Source organism: Callionymus lyra, chromosome 12 (genome assembly GCF_982586985.1).
Source record: "Callionymus lyra chromosome 12, fCalLyr1.hap1.1, whole genome shotgun sequence".
In the NCBI taxonomy this organism is placed as follows: domain Eukaryota; kingdom Metazoa; phylum Chordata; class Actinopteri; order Syngnathiformes; family Callionymidae; genus Callionymus; species Callionymus lyra.
The window spans coordinates 13,901,087-13,921,289 of record NC_141829.1 but is presented as its reverse complement, the minus strand read 5'-3'; the positions used below and the strand labels follow the sequence as shown (position 1 = coordinate 13,921,289).

Here is a 20,203-nt window from a genome sequence, read left to right as displayed (position 1 = left end):
TCCAGCCAATCTTCTCCTTTCCCTATAAGGTCTTCATATACGTAGAAATAGACAGTTTTAAGTGAAGAAAATTATCTTTTTCACTTTCATGTTACTACGATCTGCAGTTTAAAAAGGAGAATAAGTGAAAATAAGCTAAAATGAGACTTGAATTTGAATTTTTCCGAGCGTGTTTGACGGCTTTTCAAACTGACATAAAACTTAAATACAATGTGACAGACTAGAATTCAGTTGTAGGGGGAATTGTTTGAATATCTCAGGAAAATATTGCATGACTCGGAAGTTCTAACGTTGGATTTAAATCAGTTTCTGTACCAATTCTTATCTTCTGACCTGTTCTACCACATGTGTCGAGGCTTGGGGGCCAAATTCTGTTCCACTGAGTCATTTTGTGTGGCCCGTTAAAAAAATAAAGTAGGTAAATAGATTAATAAAGATGCTAATGTTAAGATAAGATAAGAAACTTCAACAATTGCACAGAGACTTCCAATCACAGTGAGGTTAAAGGAAAGTTATTTGACAGGAATTAGATTCTGTTAAAGACAGTTACATTTAAAGTTTGTTACACATATGCATTTTAAGTATGCACATGTTTACTATATAGCTTTAAATACAATATTTATGTTAATTTCTGCCTGTTAATTAAATCCTGGAACACATTATTTCGACGTAAATATGAATAATTCAACATTAAAAACAAACTATAAATTATAGGAATAACACAAATACTGCCAAAAAAACCCATAACAAAACACTGTGGTTTCAATAAGGAGTAGGAAAAAGTAAAAGTACATTTAAAATGTCATACTTCTTTTGTTTATTATATTTCAGTTTGTAGCAAGATAGCACATATTTTTACAAATATTTCCAAAGAGATGCATATTATTTGAACGCCTATTTTACTATCTTTAATACACAATATAGCATCACAAATGTATATGTATATACAGTATATATCTTAAAAAATATACATATAACTACATGATATAAACAAATACAATATTATTAATATACTATATTTTTATGTACTATTTTATTATTACTATCCATGTACATATACACCATATTGTAATTTAATATCAATATAATCATTTAAAACTATTTTTTTTTCTAAATGTATCCATCTTCCTTATTTATTAAATTTTCACATCAATATACCTGTTTAAAATATATATTTCTTCACCTTTTAAAAAAGAAAATTCATATTTGTACTTTGTGGAACGCTCTGCAGTGATTCCTCAGCTCCATATGCACAAACTTGTATTCTTTAGAATGGTATTTTCTCTGAAGTAACATTAAACTGTAAAGTTAACTCTAAACTAGTGAAAATGAGTTAATAATACAGATTTATTTTTGACGATTTTAATTTAAAGTCTGTCCATAATTATAATGCTTAAAGAAACCAAACACAGGTCGACACGTATCTCTGGTGCTTTAACTGAAGCAGATATTAAGATATCAAGAGTGTAAGTGCAGAGAAGCTCAGCCGTCTCCTTCGCATCTCTGTTGAATTTGCCCCAAAACAGGAAGCGCTTCCGTCCAACAAACGTGTGCAGTCTTGCAAGAAAATCGTTCTTTTGGATCAGCCCCCACATGTTGTTGACGTGTCATCCGGTAGGAGGGAGTTTGAACGTGATGCGGGAGATGCTTATGGGATGTCTCGGGCGACCGAGCGACGAGAGAGAGGGAGGGGAGATAGAGTTACCTGGATCATGTTTGCACTTACGGAGACGACGAGCTGTCACTTGGAATACGGAGCTTTTTGTGTGTTTTTGGTGACTTCGTTTTTTGTTTCCTTCACCGTCCGGGTTTAAAGAAGGGTCATGCGTGTCCCTCCTGCTTCTGCTGGACACTTGGCTCGGGACTCGGTGCTCGAGGAAAAGCGTCGAGACGGGTCCAATTTCCTTCAACGCTTTGAAATCCGTCAGGATCCCTCTGGCTACGCTCTTGTAAAACACAACAACCAAACAACAGGCCTTTGAAGAAAAATGTTGTTGTTTTTTTTTTCTCCTGGTGATTAATTAGCTCCAGATTTTTTAGAAACTTGCTGATGCTACTGAAGTTCTGGTGGTTGTTGTGCCGAGAGAGACCCAGCACTGCTGTTGTGTGACCTCAGGTGTGGGGAGTCTCCAGCGGACGTCCAGCCAACGCAGCGCCATGACCTACCAAAGAAACAACTACGCCCTCCACGCCGGCTTCGCCGACCCGTACCGCTCGGGGACGCAGTACCGGCCCTCCGACCCAGGGGGCTACGGTCGGCAGGCGCTCATCATGGACGACGGCACCACCCGATCGCCCTCCATCGACAGCATCCAGAAGGATCCGCGGTAGGTCACGGGACTGGACGCGTTATGAGGTGGAGTCGGTCTATAGTCGGTCTATAGTCGGTCTATAGTTGTAAAAATCACTGACGGAGAGACTTGCTTACAAGGTACGCGTTGTTCTGCACACTCGACACCGGTGTCCTCTTACTGTCTCAACACTAAGCTCTGTGTGCACACACACACACACACACACACACACACACACTTGCACACACACATCCTGGCTCTACTACTACACAAACAATTGATTGTCTAAGTTAAGCTAAGTCTGCAGTCCAGCCATGTGTGAGCCATTGAGAGCTGTGACCTCACCTTTTGACCTTTACTTAAGGACAACATAGTTCAGCACAATGGGCCAATAATGAAAGGTTGGAAATGGGGCCTTTTAGAGTTTTTACATTTTTAGGTATTTTTGAGTGTTTAACCGCTTTGTGACCCTGGTTTAAAAAAGGCGCTTTACAAATAACTATTACTTACTTACTTACTTAATTTAATACTGAAGACGCTAAAAACAAAGATACAAAAGTCTCCTTTAGCAGTATTATGTTAATAGACATATTTGTTTATATATATATATATATATATATATATGCAAGATTCAACATTATTTTTAGTTAAGGAACTGTTTCCAAGTCATACTACACAGGCTAAAAAACACTCAAAAGCAAAAATACTAAACTAAAAAAGTGTTAGTTTGTTATTGTACAGATTATAAACAGTTACATGTATCGCTTTTTTGTGTTTTTTCTTTAATAAAACAACACATTTTCATTAAAAACGTACAAGTAACAACTATCTGTGAGAGCAATACTACTGTAGACATGTTCTAATAAATATCAGTTTAAAGAAAGGAAAAAACGTTTTCTGTTTTAGTTTAGCATGTAAGCTTGTAACTTAGCATGTTAGCTTGTAACTTACCATGTTAGCTTTTAAGTGGGTCATGAAAAAATCTAAACATACAAAGAACATCATTAGCTACATTTATCATAGTCAGCTAAACATGACGAAAACTTGTTTCCTTAGAAAAAAGCCTTGTGTTTTAGTTTAGCATGTTAGCTTGCGACTTAGCATGTTAGCTTTTAAGTGGGTCATAAAAAAAATCCAAACGTACAAAGAAAGTCATCAGCTACTTTTACCGTAGTCAGCCATACATCATGAAAACATGTTGCCTTAGAATAATGCCTTATGTCTTAGTTTAGCATGTTAGCTTGCAACTTCGCATGTTAGCGTCTAACTGTATAAAGTGGACATGACAAAGTTCAAACATACAAAGAAAAATATATTATGCTAAATCTATCATAGTCAGCTAAACGAGGTGAAAACATGTTTCATATCCGTTACATTAGAAAAAAGCCTTTTGTTTTAGTTTAGCACGTTAGCTTGTAACTTAGCATGTTAGCTTTTAAGTGGGTCGACACAAAGTCCAAACATACAAAGTAGAAAGTCTTTAGCTAAATCTTTCATAGTCAGCTAAATGAGGTGAAAACATGCTTCATATCAGTTTAATAATAAAAAATACCCTTTTGTTTTCGTTTAGCATCTTAGTTTTAAACATAGCATGTTAGCTTTCAAGTAGGTCGTGACATAATCCAAACATACAAAGAGGAAAATCTCTAGCTACATTTATCAAAGCCAGCTAAACAAGGAAAAAAAAAAGAGATAAAAATCAGTTTAATTAGAAAAAAAGCCTGTTGTTTTAAATCATTAAAACTAACCGTGTGAATCCAAGCTAATAGAGCGAGCTAGTCTCTGCAGCTTTCATTCACAGTGAAAACGAGGTCTTCAAGACGACGAGCTTGTCTCTGTCTCGCTGCTGATACCGTTGTTGCGCCTCCACCTGTCTTCCCAGGGAGTTTGCGTGGCGTGACCCGGAGCTGACAGAAGTCATCCACATGCTGCAGCATCACTTCCCCTCCGTGCAGGCCAACGCCGCCGCCTACCTGCAGCACCTGTGCTTCGGCGATAACAGAACCAAGGCGGAGGTTTGTGCGTCTTCTTCGTGGACCTCTCAGCAGGTCGACAACAATGGAACTTGATGTTGACTCACGAGTGTCGACATTTTCAAAGATATACCTTTATTCTTCACACATTGGGAAACTTTGAGATGTCACAACGATAACACATTATATTAAAAACCTACTGTACAAATGTTAAAACAATAACAAACAATGATAAATAAAAATACAAGAAATTATAATAATTAAATAATGATAAAACAATTAACATTATTTAATGGAAACACTACACAAGTAGAGGGAGAGAGTTAAAAACAGTTAAACATTATATTTGTTATTAATAATATGTATTCTAAATAGTATTTGTTTAGTGTCTTACTTAATAATGTACAAACATTGTTGTGATTTAATCTAGATACAAAAACATTGTTCACTGAGTAAATAATGAATAAATATTTAAAGTCTAAGTCAATGATTTATTATTGAATTAAATGCAAACCTTAATGTTAGCATCTTGAACTGCAAAATAAAGGCTTGAACTTTTATTTTCCAAAGCAACTTTCTTGTAGTGTTTTAATATAGCATGTTAGCTTATACCTTAGCATCTTAACTGTTACGCTAACATGAAAAATGATAGCTTGAAATGTAATTTTCCAAAGTAAATTTGTTTTAGTTTTTTAGTTTAGCATGATGGCTTATGAATTAGCAGTTAAGTTGTTAAGTAAACATTCTAAATAAAGGCTTTAACTTTTATTTTCTGAAGCAAAATGTTGCTTTGAGTGTTTAGCTTAGCATGTTAGCTTGTAACTTAGCATCTTAGTTGTTAAGCAAACATGCTAAATAGAGGCTTTCACTTGTATTTTCTAAAGCCAATTTCTTTTAAGTGTTTTAATGTAGCATGTTAGCTTGTAAATTAGCATCTTAACTATTAAGCGAACATCCTAAATAAAGGCTTTCATTTTTGATTTTCTAAAGCCAATTTGTTTTAAGTGTTTAATGTAGGATGTTAGCTTGTGAATTAGCATCTTAACTGTTAAGCTAACATGCTAAATAAAGGCTTTCATTTTTGATTTTCTAAAGCAAATATCTTTTAAGTGTTTTAATGTAGCATGTTAGCTTGTGAATCAGCATCTTAGCTGTTAAGCTAACATGCTGAATAAAGACCTTAACTTAACCTGATTTATTTACTATTTACGAGGTGTCTTTGAAAGCATCATTGTTTCTCTCCTTTTGAACAGGTGTGTAGACTTGGAGGAATCAAACACCTGGTGGATCTTCTGGACCACAAATCTCTGGAGGTCCAGAGGAATTCCTGCGGAGCTCTGAGGAACCTGGTCTACGGCAAGGTGATGGACGACAATAAGATCGCGGTGAGGAACTCGGGAGGAATCCCGGCTCTGCTGCGACTGCTGAGGAAGACGGTGGACGCCGAAGTGCGAGAGCTCGTCACTGGTGAGTCTTAGCTCAGCTCACACAGAGAAAATGAAAACTTACATTATGGTCGGACTATGAAACTGGTTGATGGAACCACTATTTTATAATTAACTACCAGATTCACTCTTGATATAACTAGTTGGTTTTGTTGTTTTTGATCTTTCAAAGTTTATATATTAATACATAAGAAATATATATACTTTGTGACATTAATATAGTACTGTAATTATTTAAAAATTAAGTTAAATTTTATAATTTAATGACATGATTTCTCCAGGTTATATCTAGAGAAGTGTATTGAAAATAATCTGGCAATAAGATATGTATCACGCTACAGAAACAACAATATTTTTTATAGTATTTTATAGTACTTGACTCGTTGCTCGGTGTTGCAGAATTTATGGACCATGTGACTATTGACGAAGTCGTAACTGCTTTCTTTTGTTTTTAAAAACAAAATATGTCCAAAACCTCGACTTTTAAAAAGCTGCCGGTGTCGACTGTATCCTCTTGTCCTCAGTCATCACCGGGTTCGAGGGATTTCATCGTTCCTTCAGCTGCAGATAATGATTACTGAATGATATGCTGTGAAGTGTAATTGCAACACAAACATGAACAAACACTGAATATAAGAATGTTAATTTTAAATAGAAAATTTAAATTGTTTCATTTTATACAAACTCAATTGAAATATAAACCATAAAATAAATTATTGAATTTAAAAGCCAAATAACGTGTTTATATATTCTTTATCATTTTGGATTTTTAATGGATACAGTGATGTTGAATATCAATATTATATGTCAAAGAAAAATCGATCAATTACTATATAATAGCTAAATAGTGGTACCGTATAAAATATTAATTTTCAAGTTAATAAAAGTATTAAAACCTGAGAAAAAAACATTTGTCAAAAAGCAAAACGCTAAGATGCTAAGTTATAGGCTAACGTGCTAAATTAAAGCGCTAAAACCAATTTTATTTGGAAAATAAAAGTTCAAGCCATTATTTAGCAATTTATCGTAACAGATAAGATGCTAAGTTACAAGCTAACATGCTAAACTAAAACATTCTTTGGAAAAATAAGACCAACACTCTATTTAGCATGTAACGGTTAAGCTAACATGCTAATCAGAAAATCAGGTTTATATCTATATATGTTTTTGATATCACTGTCGAATAATTAAAATAAAACTCTTTTATATGTCGCAATATTTAAGTGTATATACTTTCTCACACCTAACATTGTTAGGTCCATTCTTTCTTTTTCTTCGCTGGTTCTTTCACCGTCGAAAACTTGTTAACATCATAGCTCTACAGATGTTTAATAGCCGTGAAGAGGCAGCTGAAGATGGATGAGTTTTTATTTCTGCTTCAAACCATTTTTCCTCCACAACAATCTCTTAACAAGCTTTTATAGTGTTTGGATTTCAACCATATTCTTTCACTCTTGTGATGTCTAATAGTTTGCTTTTCACACCCCCCCCCCCCGGCTTCAGTGGATTGAGTATTGCTGACTGGTGTTTGCGTTCGGTCTGAGCTCCGCAAACATGGAGTAACGTTGTTCAGGATCAGGGTGGAGCTCTCCGGGAAAGAGCAAAGCCGAGGCTTTTGGCTCTCAGGTGGCTGAGTCAGCAGTTCATGTGACGGCCTAGTGGAATGAAGGTTTGTGGGGCAGCGTGAATAACAATTTATTAATGACTATAAAGGCTTCTAAAAATACTTTTTGGAAACACAGGAATCGGAAATCATTGTATTTGAAAAGTCAAAATTCTCATTCCTTTGTTTATTTACAAGTAATAGTTACATTATTCATTTATTAAATCCAAGTTATTATCCTACAGCAAGACTTGCTTAATGATGTAACTAATCAGGTTTATAATAAAATACATTCAATAAAGACAATAATACATTTTAATTAAAGCCTCTCCGGACACTCGGGATCGTTGCGCTGATGCCATTAAAACGGTAAAACGCATTAAAACGTCGTTAAAACATCGTTTAAACGCATTAAGGCATAAAAAGCAGCAGCAACGGAACTATAGTTTTTAATAATCTATCATCCGATTTCAATTATATTGTCGTTGTTATAGTTTTGCTAAATATGAACGTTAAGCCTGGTAACTTGAATGTTTCTAAATTAAAAATACATGCTTTTCTATATTTGTTCATCAGCTGAACAATTGAAATTAAAGATTGATTTTCCACTATTTTTGGAGTTATAAACAAAATTTTACTTCTGTATTGTTGTTGTTGTATTAATAAAATATTCTTAATTACTCTTTCTATTTTATTATTATTTTTACAGAATTACACAGTGGATAGTAAAAATTAAGATGTTTTTAAAATGGTAAACCAAAATATAACTTTTAATTAATGTAAAAATTCAACATGTAAAATGGTTAATGTAGTTTATTTAAGCATTTATTAAATAGATCTAATGTTTGATCAAGATGTTCTGCTGTTAAAGTGTATTTTAAGAATATTTTTTCTGGATAAAAATGTGTATTTTTAAATGTGTTTCGACTTTAGCGACTTGAGCGTCTATTCGTGTCCTCGAGTGTGTGAGGCTCAGGAGTCCGTGAGAGCTTCTGTAAAGGTTGTGCTTTCATCTTGTGTCGAGTGTAATTGCTGGTACGAGCTCCAGGACGGCGAGCAATTAGGAAGGTCATCGCTTCTGCTTCACCTTTGGCTAATGACGGCCGATGGAGAACGCTTTCAAAAGCTTCCACTCGAAGCTAAAGGGCTTCGAAGCTCGACGACGGCGGCAGGAAGTGTTTGGCATTTCTACATGTTTCACTCATGGATGGAGAAAGAAGGGTTCTGTGGGAACAACAGTTGTTTGCCGCTGGTTTGGAGACACCAGCTCGTGGGAGGTCCAGGGGTCCGCTCTGCTTCATTAAGGAGGGGGTGACGCCGTGTCTGCGGGGTCAAAGGTCATGTTGTGTGAGACCACTTTAGCTCTTTACCTGACCAGCAGCTGTTGTTGTTGTTGTTGTTGTTTTTGTTTCGGGCTACGACTCAAATCAGAGGGCGACCTGTGAGCTGTTATTAGGGAGGATGATCTCACACACACACACACACACACACACACGCACACGCACACGCACACGCACACACGCGAACAATACACGAAACTGCAAACAGACAAAGTCTCGAGTCAGAGTTGTCATGTGATGTTGATCGTGTTTGTTACTTCTTAATGAAGCCAATTTGTAAAGAAGGACATTTTTTTAAATCTGTTTACAATCAAGTTTTTCAGCAGAAATTATTTTAAATTGAGTTTAAAAAAGTGCTCAAGACATTTGGAAAAGGATCGAGGGATTTTACTATATAATGGCTAAATAATGGTACCGTATAAAATATTCATGCTCAAGTTAATAAAAGTATTAAAACTTGAGAGAAAAAAACATTTGTCAAAAAGCAAAATGCTAAGACACTAAGTTACAGGCTGACATGATTAACTTAAGCACTAAAACCAATTTTCTTTGGAAAATAAAAGTTCAAGCCATCATTTAGCAATTTATCGTAACAGATAAGATGCTAAGTTACAATGTCAAATTTTTATTATTATTAGTTATTTATTCAATTGATTTCTCTTCCAAAAAGAGATTTTTTATATAGGAATAATCACTTTTGAGGATAATAAAATTATAAATATAAACACAGGACAAACAGGAATATCTGGCTTAATGTATACATATATTAGAAACATGTGAAAAAATCTAAATTAAAGAGTGAGAAAATATAATCTTAAATTATAACATGACAAAAATGAATATATGGCTTTAACAACTATGAACCTACAATATTACTAATGGTTTATAGTGAATCAAAGCATAACCATTAAATATAATAAAACATGTAAAATAATCAAAATTTAAGTGTGAGAAAGTATCTTAAGAAGAGCATAAATCGGTTTTAATGCTAATAAATAACATTGAAAACTTTGACCTGTGACCCTTCAGACAAGTAGGTTCAAACTTCACAGTTATTTATTCAGTTTTATTTCAAGTTAAACTATAGATTCTTTTTTTTTTTTTTTTATCTGACTATATGGCTTTAGCAAATATTAACATCAAAGGGTATATAATGATCAACCAATGCATTAAACAAATTCATACTGACCTCTCCGACCTCTGACCCTTGAGGTTCCTCTAGAATCGTAACCACACACTTGTGTTTCCGACACACGGATGAAAGATCCTCGCGCTAATATCAAAACATGTGCGTGTCGGTTCGACGCCGACTCGTGCGCCGACGCCTCGAAGGGCGACGACAAGCGAAGTGATTAAACGAGTGGAAGCGTCTCCTCCGTCTGCCACGTTTTTCTGTCGCTCCTCGCCGGCTCCGAACGGAGCTCCGGGGAATGATTATGGTCTGTTATCTCTGTCATCAGCTGCACCGGGTGGACGTGGTGGGGGGTTGAATTATGAGATGACGGCACCAACTGAAGCGAGAACTTGATTCTTATCTTCTCGTCTCTAAACGTGTCGAGCACAAGTAGCGTCCGTGTTGGTTCATCAGCGTTAGCTCGTGCTAACGTAGCATCTCCCCGTGAGAATGGCGGGCGAGCGGGGCGTCCGTGGTCGCCCGGCACCATAAGTCATGTAATTAGAGGAACACGCCACATCGTGGGCAAATCCTCCGACAGATGCGGCATCAAAGCACAGACCAGAATCTGGTTTCCAAGATGGAGGGAAGTGATGATTAATGTGTGGCCCCTGCACGTCTCTCAAGAGCGCCGTGGTCGACTTGACGTTTGTTTTCCCACGACTTGATCAAGTCCTCTAGAATTAAAAAAAGTTACTCCCACGTCGCTTCATATTTAGACCTTGTTTCTGGTCCTGAGAAATCAAATAAACTACAGTGTGTAGAGATAACTGGCCTACAGGGGTCAGTAGAGTGCAAATCATCATTCTATAGCACTGAGACAGTGAATACATCTGCCAAGGAGCTCATTTTACATGACACAGGATAAAAATCTACTAAGATTCACTGTGAAAAATTAAAAAAGGAGTCTGACGCGTTCATCCAGGGATTAAACTTGCCAGGCCTCTTAAAATTAAAAGACTAAAAGAAATTAAAGAGTTTTTTTGCTAATATTTTGAATACTTAGGCCAAGAAGATCAATTTTTAATCAAATCTTTTATCGACTTTAAGATCCAGGATTTGCATTATTAATGGAAAATCGTTCAGTGGAGTTTAGCTTTTACATTGAGGTTTACTTATGCAAGGTTATTTCAAAATTAAAGCGTTGTTTCTAATATTATAAAGGCCTCTATCCCATTCTAACTAATTTGTTATGTTTTGTCAGTATTCATTCGGGGCTAAATTGTGCTTTTTCTAAATCGAATCAGAAAAGCACTGAGATAGGCAATACCTCTGCCAAGGAGCTCATATTAAATTACTTTAAAGACCAAACAAAACACAGTTAAGTCTATAAAACAACATTTAGGCTCCCAGATATGGATTATTAAAGGAGAAAAAGTTAAAATGGAGTTGAACGTTTGAGGTTAAACTATCAAGATCTCTTCAAAATAAAAGCAATAATAACATTTTGTAGAGCTAGAATGTTTTAACATTATGTTTTATTGGTATTAATTTTGGGCTAAATTGTCTATTCTAAAGTCAAACCTGAAAAGCACTAAAACAGTGGATACCTCTGCCAAGGGGCTCATTATTCATAGAAAGCAGAATACATCATATCAGAACTTCTATGATCCATGAATTTTGAAAGGTGTAGAATTAAGAGTCAAACTCGTACATTCAACTTGCAAGGCCTCTTCAAAATAAAACCACTATTTCTAAGATATAATTACTCAAATGTGTTTCCATTACAACAGACTGTGTTCTGTTGTGTTTTTCAGGGCCAAATTGTGTTTTTCGCACAAGATCAAACCAGAAAACACTAAAACAGTGGATACCGCTGCCAAGGGGCTCATTTTACATTCATTTAGATAAAATCAAATCTATTAGAAAGTACTTCTAGGATTCAGGAACAAAAAAAAACATGCAAGGTCTCTTCAAAATAAAAGCTTTTTTTCCAAGAATTGAGGGAGAACAATTGTGGCGTCAATGTTTTTGTCCTGATGAATTTATGGTTGAAAGTTTTGTGTTGGTTCAAGTCTCTAAAATAAATAGTCAGTATCCTTAAGTCACTTTAGTTCCTACTTCAGTTGTGTGTTTGTGTGTGTGTTTGTGCGCAGGCGTGTTGTGGAACCTGTCGTCGTGCGACACCGTCAAGATGACGATCATCCGAGACGCCTTGGCGACGCTGACCAACACTGTGATCATCCCTCACTCCGGCTGGAACACGACCACCTTCGACGACGACCACAAGCTGAAGTTCCACTCGTCGCTGGTCCTGAGGAACACGTCGGGTTGTCTGAGGTAAACCCGCCCTCACTCGCCAGCCTTTTGACGACAGCGCCACGCCGTGGACACATCATAGTACTACAACCACCAGAGGATTTTTAACTCGGTGGATTTGAGTGCTTGAGTAAAATATAAAATGTTTGTTAAATCATTTGTAACTTTGTGTGAAGGAACCTGAGCTCGGCGGGCGAGGAGGCCAGGAAACAGATGCGCACGTGTGACGGACTGGTCGACTCGCTGCTCTACGTCATCAAAGCTTGCGTCAACACCTCGGACTTTGACAGCAAGGTAAACACCCCGATAAGAGGCGACATCCGGAATAATATTTGTCTATACGATATATGTGTTTTTGGACATACGTTCATGTTCCTCCTCACGCGGCCTCCACAGATTGTCTTTTACATTGAGGTTAACTTTTGCAAGGTTATTTCAAAATAAAAGCGTTGTTTCTAATATTATAAAGGCCTCTGTCCCATTCTAACTAACTTGTTATGTTTTGTCAGTATTAATTTGGGGCTAAATTGTGTTTTTTCTAAATCGATTCAGAAAAGCACTGAGATAGGCAATACCTCTGCCAAGGAGCTCATATTAAATTACTTTAAAGACCAAACAGAACACAATTAAGTCTATAAAACAACATCTAGGATTTTGACAGAAAGGTAAACACCCCGATAAGAGGCGACATCCGGAATAATATTTGTCTATACCATATATGTGTTTTTGTACATGTGTTCATGTCTCTCGTGGCCTCCACAGATCGTGGAGAACTGCATCTGCACCCTGAGGAACCTGTCCTACCGCCTGGAGCTGGAGCTGCCTCCGTCCAGACTGGTGGGCGAGCACGAGCTGGACGGCCTGCTGGAGTCGCCCAGCAAAGAGGTGGACCCCGGATGCTGGGGCCGCAAGAAGAAGAAGAAGAAAAAGAACTCGCATGAGGACACGGTGATTGTTAAACACTGATCTCGTAACACACCGGTTATCACAGAAAGGTTGAAGGAGCGGCGCCTAACTTGGCCCTCCATTTATTGTCCGGGTTTTTATGAGCGCATGCAGACTGAGAAATATAGATCGTCAAACGTTATAGTTAATACAGCTCTTATTTAATAAATGAGATTACGGTATTATAAAATAGAATAACATATAAAATAAGACAAAAATTCACTGTGAAATTACACAAAAAAATAAATCTTACGTTAACAACAAAATAAGATAAAATTTGTCATACAAGTCTCCATAAAAATTGAACTCTTGTGGCCCCCAGGCCAGATGCCCCTAAAGTGGTTTGTAAATACCTGTTTTATGGTATCTACATCTGTCCAAAAGGCTTAAATTGGCAAAAGATATATAATAGCCACTTTATTTTTGCTATTTAAATCTATAAAAGATTGTTGTTTTATGCGTAACATTCTTTTCAAAGACAAACATCTGAATAAAACAGCGACATTTTTCCCTCCTATCCTCCAGGGGGTGCTATAAGAAAAAGCGAAAAAAAAAAATTCACCTTCTATTACAGAATGTGAAGGTGATGTCAATAGTAGCTTTTCATCATTCAATTATTATTATTTTTATTTTTTTAAATCACAAGAACTAATGTTAGTATTAATAACAGTAAAATTGAGATTTCTGGAGTCTGATTCAAACGAACAAATTAAAAAAATGTCCTAAAAACGAACATGAAAACTGTCTCTCCAGTGGGACGGCGTTGGACCCATCCCCGGCTTCTCAAAGTCTCCCAAAGGGGCCGAGATGTTGTGGCACCCTGCAGTGGTCAAACCCTACCTGACGCTCTTGGCTGAGAGCTCCAATCCAGCCACACTAGAGGGCGCCGCCGGGTCTCTCCAGAACCTGTCGGCCGGGAACTGGAAGGTGAGCTTTTCGGTTTCACTTGTGGTTTCGTTGGAATGAGATGATTTTATTGTGGTTCATTAACATGTCGCTCAACAGTTTGCAGCTTATATTCGAGCCGCGGTGCGAAAGGAGAAAGGACTTCCTATCCTGGTGGAGCTGCTGCGGATGGACAACGACAGAGTCGTGTGTTCTGTCGCGACGGCGCTGAGGAACATGGCGCTGGACGTCCGGAACAAAGAGCTCATAGGTCAGCGGCAAGTTTTGTTCTTCATATTCTTGAACTATTAGACGTCAATGTGAGGATTTCCAAGGAGAAAAAAACATTTTCAACTGGAACTATTGTCTTTTTTTGTACTCGCAGATAATATTTTTGGATATAAACTTTTTTACTTTATAAAACTTTTTTGTTGTTGTTGAATGCCGTGGGTTGCTTTGTAAATAAAGTTGCCAGACAATAAAAGGAGTATTTAAATACTTTCATGAAAGTGCCATTAGAATATTTAATTATTTAGTTGAAATGTATAAAAATAAAAAATAAAATAATTAAAAAGTCAAAATTATGTTTTGTTAATCATTAAATTGTTGTTTGATAGTTTAGTTCAGTCTTTTATACATTTAAATAGTTTGTATTGTATAATTAATTCAGTAATTTGTATATTGAAGGTTTGAATTTAGTTTCTTTTTGATAATTGAATTTTAAAAATTAATATTTTCAAAATGAATGAATGTATTTTTCAATGTAAAAATGTTCATACTTTCAGCCTATTATTACTATATGTAATTTAAAAGAAACTACAAACAAACAAAAACATGTAATAAAGAACATTTTTTAATTGTTGAAATTAGTATATTAAATTCTGTGTAAAAAATGCATTCATTTTGAAAAAAAACCCAAAATGATTGAATTCAATTATTCTTTACATAATTAACTTTTAAAAAGTTTTAGCATTTTCACCGTCGCTCATAGACAACACAAGGGATATAACAATTATATTTGTTGTCGGGCCTTCGGGTCACCTTGACCCTGAGATAACATTATATACTTCCATAGAGTTTCTTCAAGAATGATAAAGTGAAACGTTATTTAAACATTTAATTTCTATATCTTTAAAAAAAAAATCTCTCTTGCTCTGAGATTATTGTTGTAGATGTTGAAGAATGAATCTTTTCTTTAAGTTCTCACACCTGAAACATTGAACACGTGTGTTGCTCATGGGCAGTTGTTGACGTAAGAGTTGTCCCCTCAACCGACAGGTAAATATGCCATGAGGGATCTGGTCAACCGTCTGCCCGGAGGAAACACCACGTTGCTCTCCGACGAGACCGTGGCCGCCATCTGCTGCACGCTGCACGAGGTCACCAGCAAAAACATGGAGAACGCCAAAGCTCTGGCCGACACGGGCGGCATCGAGAAGCTGGTCAACATCACCAAGAGCCGAGGAGATCGGTGCGTTCTTAGAACCGTGGTCGTGCACCGCGAAGACCAGATGTTTGTCTGTATCATTGTTGTCCACCAGAGGTCGCACCCCATGTTCTTAGTGCTGATCCAGTGAGGGTTAGCATGACTTGGAGGTTTAATTTGAACTGTGTTCTCTGTTATGTATATATTTGATATATATTTATTTTAAATATATTTTTGTGAGATAATCTGAGTTAACAAAAATGTAAAAATACAACTTTTTTAAATGTCACACAAGTTGAAGACATATATTTATTTATAAATTTGAATATTTATTTACAAATTTATTTGATTAATTTAAACATTTTGTTATTCATTTATACATTTATTTGTGTATTTTATAATGTATTCATACATTTATTTATATACATTTATACATGTATTTATATATTCTTTTGGTAATGCATTTAGACATTTATCAAAACCATTCGGTTTGTATTTATTCATTCATACATGTATTTATACATGTATTAAAACATTTAGTATTGTATTTATACATTAACATCTTTAGTAATATATTTATTAATTTTTGATTGCATTTACACATTTATTTATGTATTTATTTATTTAGTAATGTATTTATACATGTATACAAATCTTTAGTTATGTATTTATAAATGTATTATTGCATATACACATGTATTAAAACAGTTTGGCATGTAATTATTCATTTAGTAATGTATTGATAATATATTAAAATATTTAGTTATGTATTTATTAATTTATTATTGTATTTACACATTTATTAAAACATTTATTTATGTATGTATTCATATTAATGTTTTTATACATGTTTTAAAATATTTATTCATGTATTTATTCATTTAATAATGTATTTATACATATATTAAAATATTCAGTCATGTATTAATACACTTACTTATATAATGTAATTTATTTTCATAAACCTGGATAATGTTGATGCTAATTCCTAAATCCTTGAAAAGTATTTTTTTCTGTTTTAATTTTGTTTTGAAGGGTTAAACATAAAGTAACTTTTATTTTGAAGTTCTGACTGAAAAAAAAACTCTTGCTGCTTATTGTTTACTACTGTCTGTATAGAATATCCCATGTAAACTGTGATCAGATAAGCTTTGAGTTGATCTCACGACCTGAACTATCAGTTCTTTGTTCAGAAAGTTCTTCTTTCTTTTCCTCCAGGTATTCCATGAAGGTGCTGAAGGCTGCAGCGCAGGTTCTGAACACACTGTGGCAGTATCGCGATCTACGTACCATTTATAAAAAGGTACGAAGAAGAGCTGACTCTCCCGACATCATTTTAAAAACCATCATCACTCAGAACTCTCTCTCTCTCTCTCTACTCGTGCAGGACGGATGGAACCAGAACCATTTCCTGACGCCGGCCTCCACGCTGGAGCGGGACCGGTTCCGGTCGCAGCCGGTTCTGCCCACCGGCAACATCCAGCTGTCTCCCATCAACAACCCCGGCACGTCCAGTCGCTCTCTCTCGCCGCAGAAGTGTTTCCAGATGCGTCGTCTTTACTTCTTCTTCCTGCGTCCACAGCCGTCAGCGCCATGTCGTCTCCGGCCACGCTGAGCACCCGAGAGCCCAGAGACGCCCGAGACGCCAGAGACGCCAGAGACGCCCGAGACGCCCGAGACTTCCAGAGAGCTCAGTCCACTATGCAATTTTATAACTACCAAGGAGACGCCGGCGTGCACAAGAACCACTACACAGGTACTGACCCGTTCCTTTTGAGGTCAAGTGTGTTTATTTGACATCGAGAATTCATCTTTAGCAGCAGGTTTATGATACATTCAGTTAAATCATGACTTTATTTCTTTATTTCTTTTATATTTAGAGTTTTATTATTAAACCAATGATAAGCAGAATCCAGATTATAATCCAAAAACTATAGAAAGTGGGTAGAAATGGTGTTTTTTAAGTATTTAACTGTATAATTTCTGTATTGAAATGTGGATTTTCCGTTGATTAATGACATTTAAAAATGTCTAAATGATTGGATTTTATTTTTACACATAGAGTTTGAAATATTCTGATTCCAATAGTTCAAAAATATTGTTTTCCAAATTTAATATTTTGGAATTTGTGGCTTTTTAAATTCAATATGAGAATGTTGGTGTCATAGTTCAATGCTTGTGTTATCTCAGGGTCAAAGTGTCCCGAAGGCCAAAAAACAACAACCTTTTGAATGAAAAATAGGTTTTCATTGTTTAAAAAAAGTTTTAAAATATAATATTCTGATGACACTGATATACTTCCATAGAAAGTTCTACATTCACTTTAATATTCTTTAATACTTCCAATAAATTATACTATATACAGAATGTATGAGGTTGAAAAAAGAATGAACAATAATTGCAACATCTACAATGAGAAACACAATTTAAAAATATTCAGTATAATGAAAACATTTAAATGATAAAATACACAGTAGTGAAGCCAATAAATTGTATTAAAACATGTGAAACGACTATGAAAAAAAATTAACTCCTGTACAAAAATTCGAAGGTCGAAATAAAAAATATTGGGGTCGTCTTGTCGAGAAAATAACAAATACATGTATGAGATTCTAACCTATTTACATACAATGTTAGATATTTACATACACCAGTATGCAACAAAGGGGAAAATAAAAAATATTACATTTTTCCTGCTTGAGGCCTTGGCTCCTGCCAGGGTTTGAGTGATGTAATTTGTTTTAAGTCTCATAAATAAAAATTGTTTTATAATAGCCAGAATTAATAAGTAAATAAACGTATATTTATATAGCGCTTTTCTAGACCAGGGTCACAAAGCGCTTAAACAATCAAAAAAATACTCAAAAAATATATACTTAAAAGATCAATTGTTACTGGGCTCTATGTAAGTCCATTAGATGTACGTAAGTCATGATTTAGTATCAGAAATGATACTTAAAATACAATATATCATCATTTTGAAAACGAAATACATGAAAATGTGGATAAAATAATGAGGATTTTAAACTAAAGGTTCTACGTGTGACTTCTGTCAAGACTAAAGTTCTCCTTGTTCTTGTTCAAAGGCCTCTAAAGTCTACATTTATAAACTGACTGTATCTTCACTCGTCCTTCAGGGTCAACCAAGCCTTCGTCATATTTCTACCCCTCGCCCACCCGAGAGGAGCCCAGAAGAACACAGGTAACTTCAGAGCCTCAGTCCTTGAACCCGATGCTTTCAGTCGGTCGTAGCCAACAAAACACGCCGGTCTAAAGCCGATCTCGTACATCAGTGAGTCGCTCTGTTTGATCGGCCGCTCGGCTCTCGCTCTGCTGGCCTAATGCGAAGCGACGCACTCGTCTGGTGCTGCCAGAGGAAGGTGGTGCTGCCAAGGACCGTCAGCCATTGTCCGAGGGAGAGTGGATGTGACTGGGATGACTGGGACGGTCCGGGTTCATCTCGGGCTCCTGTCGTGGCTCGACTCGTCTGTGTTCAGAGCAGAGCTTCGTGTTTTGTGTCGTGTCGACGCCGTCATGTTAGCAACGTCTGACAATGTTGCTCTAAACACACACTGTGATGCTGCTGCACCTGAAGGTTGCAGGTTTAACACCAGTCAGAGGAAACTCTGTCTGTCATGAGCTAATGAGGGAGTACCTGGAGTAAAGTCCATTAATGACTGTAAATAGTTCGACCGTGTAAAAACGATGTATGTCATGTGATTATTTATGCCTGTTATGTGATCGTTATTTATTTTATGCAATCATTTATGTATGTCACCTGATCGTTTATTTATTTCAAGTGATCATTATGTATGTCATGTGATCATGCATGTGATCATTAGGTATGTCATGTGATCATTTATTTATTTCAAGTGATCATTATGTATGTCATGTAATCATGCATGTGATCATTAGGTATGTCATGTGATCATTTATTTATTCCATGTGATCATTATGCATATCATGTGATCATGCATGTTATGGTTATGTATGTCATGTGATCATTATGCATGTCATGTGCTCATTTATTTATGTCATGTGATCATTATGTATGTCATGTGATCATGCATGTTATCATTAAGAATGTCATGTGACCATTTATTTACTCCATGTGATAATTATGTATGTCATGTGATCATGTATGTTATTGTTATGTATGTTATGTGATACGTATGCATGTCATTTGATCACTTATTTATTTCATTTGATCATTATGTATGTCATGTGTTCTTGCATGTTATTGTTATGTATGTCATGTGATCATTATGCATGTCATGTGATCACTTATTTATTGCATGTGATCATTATGTATGTCATGTGTTCTTGCATGTTATTGTTATGTATGTCATGTGATCATTATGCATGTCATGTGATCACTTATTTATTGCATGTGATCATTATGTATGTCATGTGTTCTTGCATGTTATTGTAATGTATGTCATGTGATTATTATGCATTTCATGTGATCATTAATGTTAGTGTTATGTATGTCATGGGATCATTATGCATGTCATGTGATCATTTATTTATTATATGTGATCTTCATGTATGTCATGTGTTTACTCTGCATATCATGTGATAGTTTTTGTGTCATGTGATCATTATGCATGTCATGTGATCATTTATTTATAACATGTGATAATTATGTATGTCATGTGATCATTTATTTATTCTATGTGATCATTATGTATGTCATGTGATCATGTAAGTTATTGTTATGGATGTCATATGATCATTATTCATGTCATGTGATCATTTATTAATTCCATGTGATCGTTTTGTATGTCATGTGTTTATTATGCATGTCATGTGATCATTTATTTATGTCATGTGAACATAATGTTCATCATATGACCATAATG

General features: G+C 35.7%; 1 protein-coding gene across 6 annotated transcripts in view; it reads left to right on the top strand.

Moving 5' to 3' along the window:
- LOC148068357 (plakophilin-4-like) overlaps window positions 1-20,203 on the top strand; it is an 85,864-nt gene that overhangs the window by 64,516 nt on the left and 1,145 nt on the right. For all 6 annotated transcript variants that reach the window (XM_087804395.1, XM_087804394.1, XM_087804393.1 and 3 more), the window contains 13 exons: window positions 2,117-2,327; window positions 4,174-4,306; window positions 5,518-5,731; window positions 11,923-12,106; window positions 12,262-12,379; window positions 12,848-13,033; window positions 13,784-13,957; window positions 14,036-14,186; window positions 15,194-15,386; window positions 16,560-16,644; window positions 16,729-16,846; window positions 16,924-17,097; window positions 18,479-18,543. In XM_087804395.1, the coding sequence (XP_087660521.1) occupies window positions 2,117-2,327; window positions 4,174-4,306; window positions 5,518-5,731; window positions 11,923-12,106; window positions 12,262-12,379; window positions 12,848-13,033; window positions 13,784-13,957; window positions 14,036-14,186; window positions 15,194-15,386; window positions 16,560-16,644; window positions 16,729-16,846; window positions 16,924-17,097; window positions 18,479-18,543 (2,006 nt within the window). The remainder of the gene's footprint in view (window positions 1-2,116; window positions 2,328-4,173; window positions 4,307-5,517; window positions 5,732-11,922; window positions 12,107-12,261; window positions 12,380-12,847; window positions 13,034-13,783; window positions 13,958-14,035; window positions 14,187-15,193; window positions 15,387-16,559; window positions 16,645-16,728; window positions 16,847-16,923; window positions 17,098-18,478; window positions 18,544-20,203) is intronic.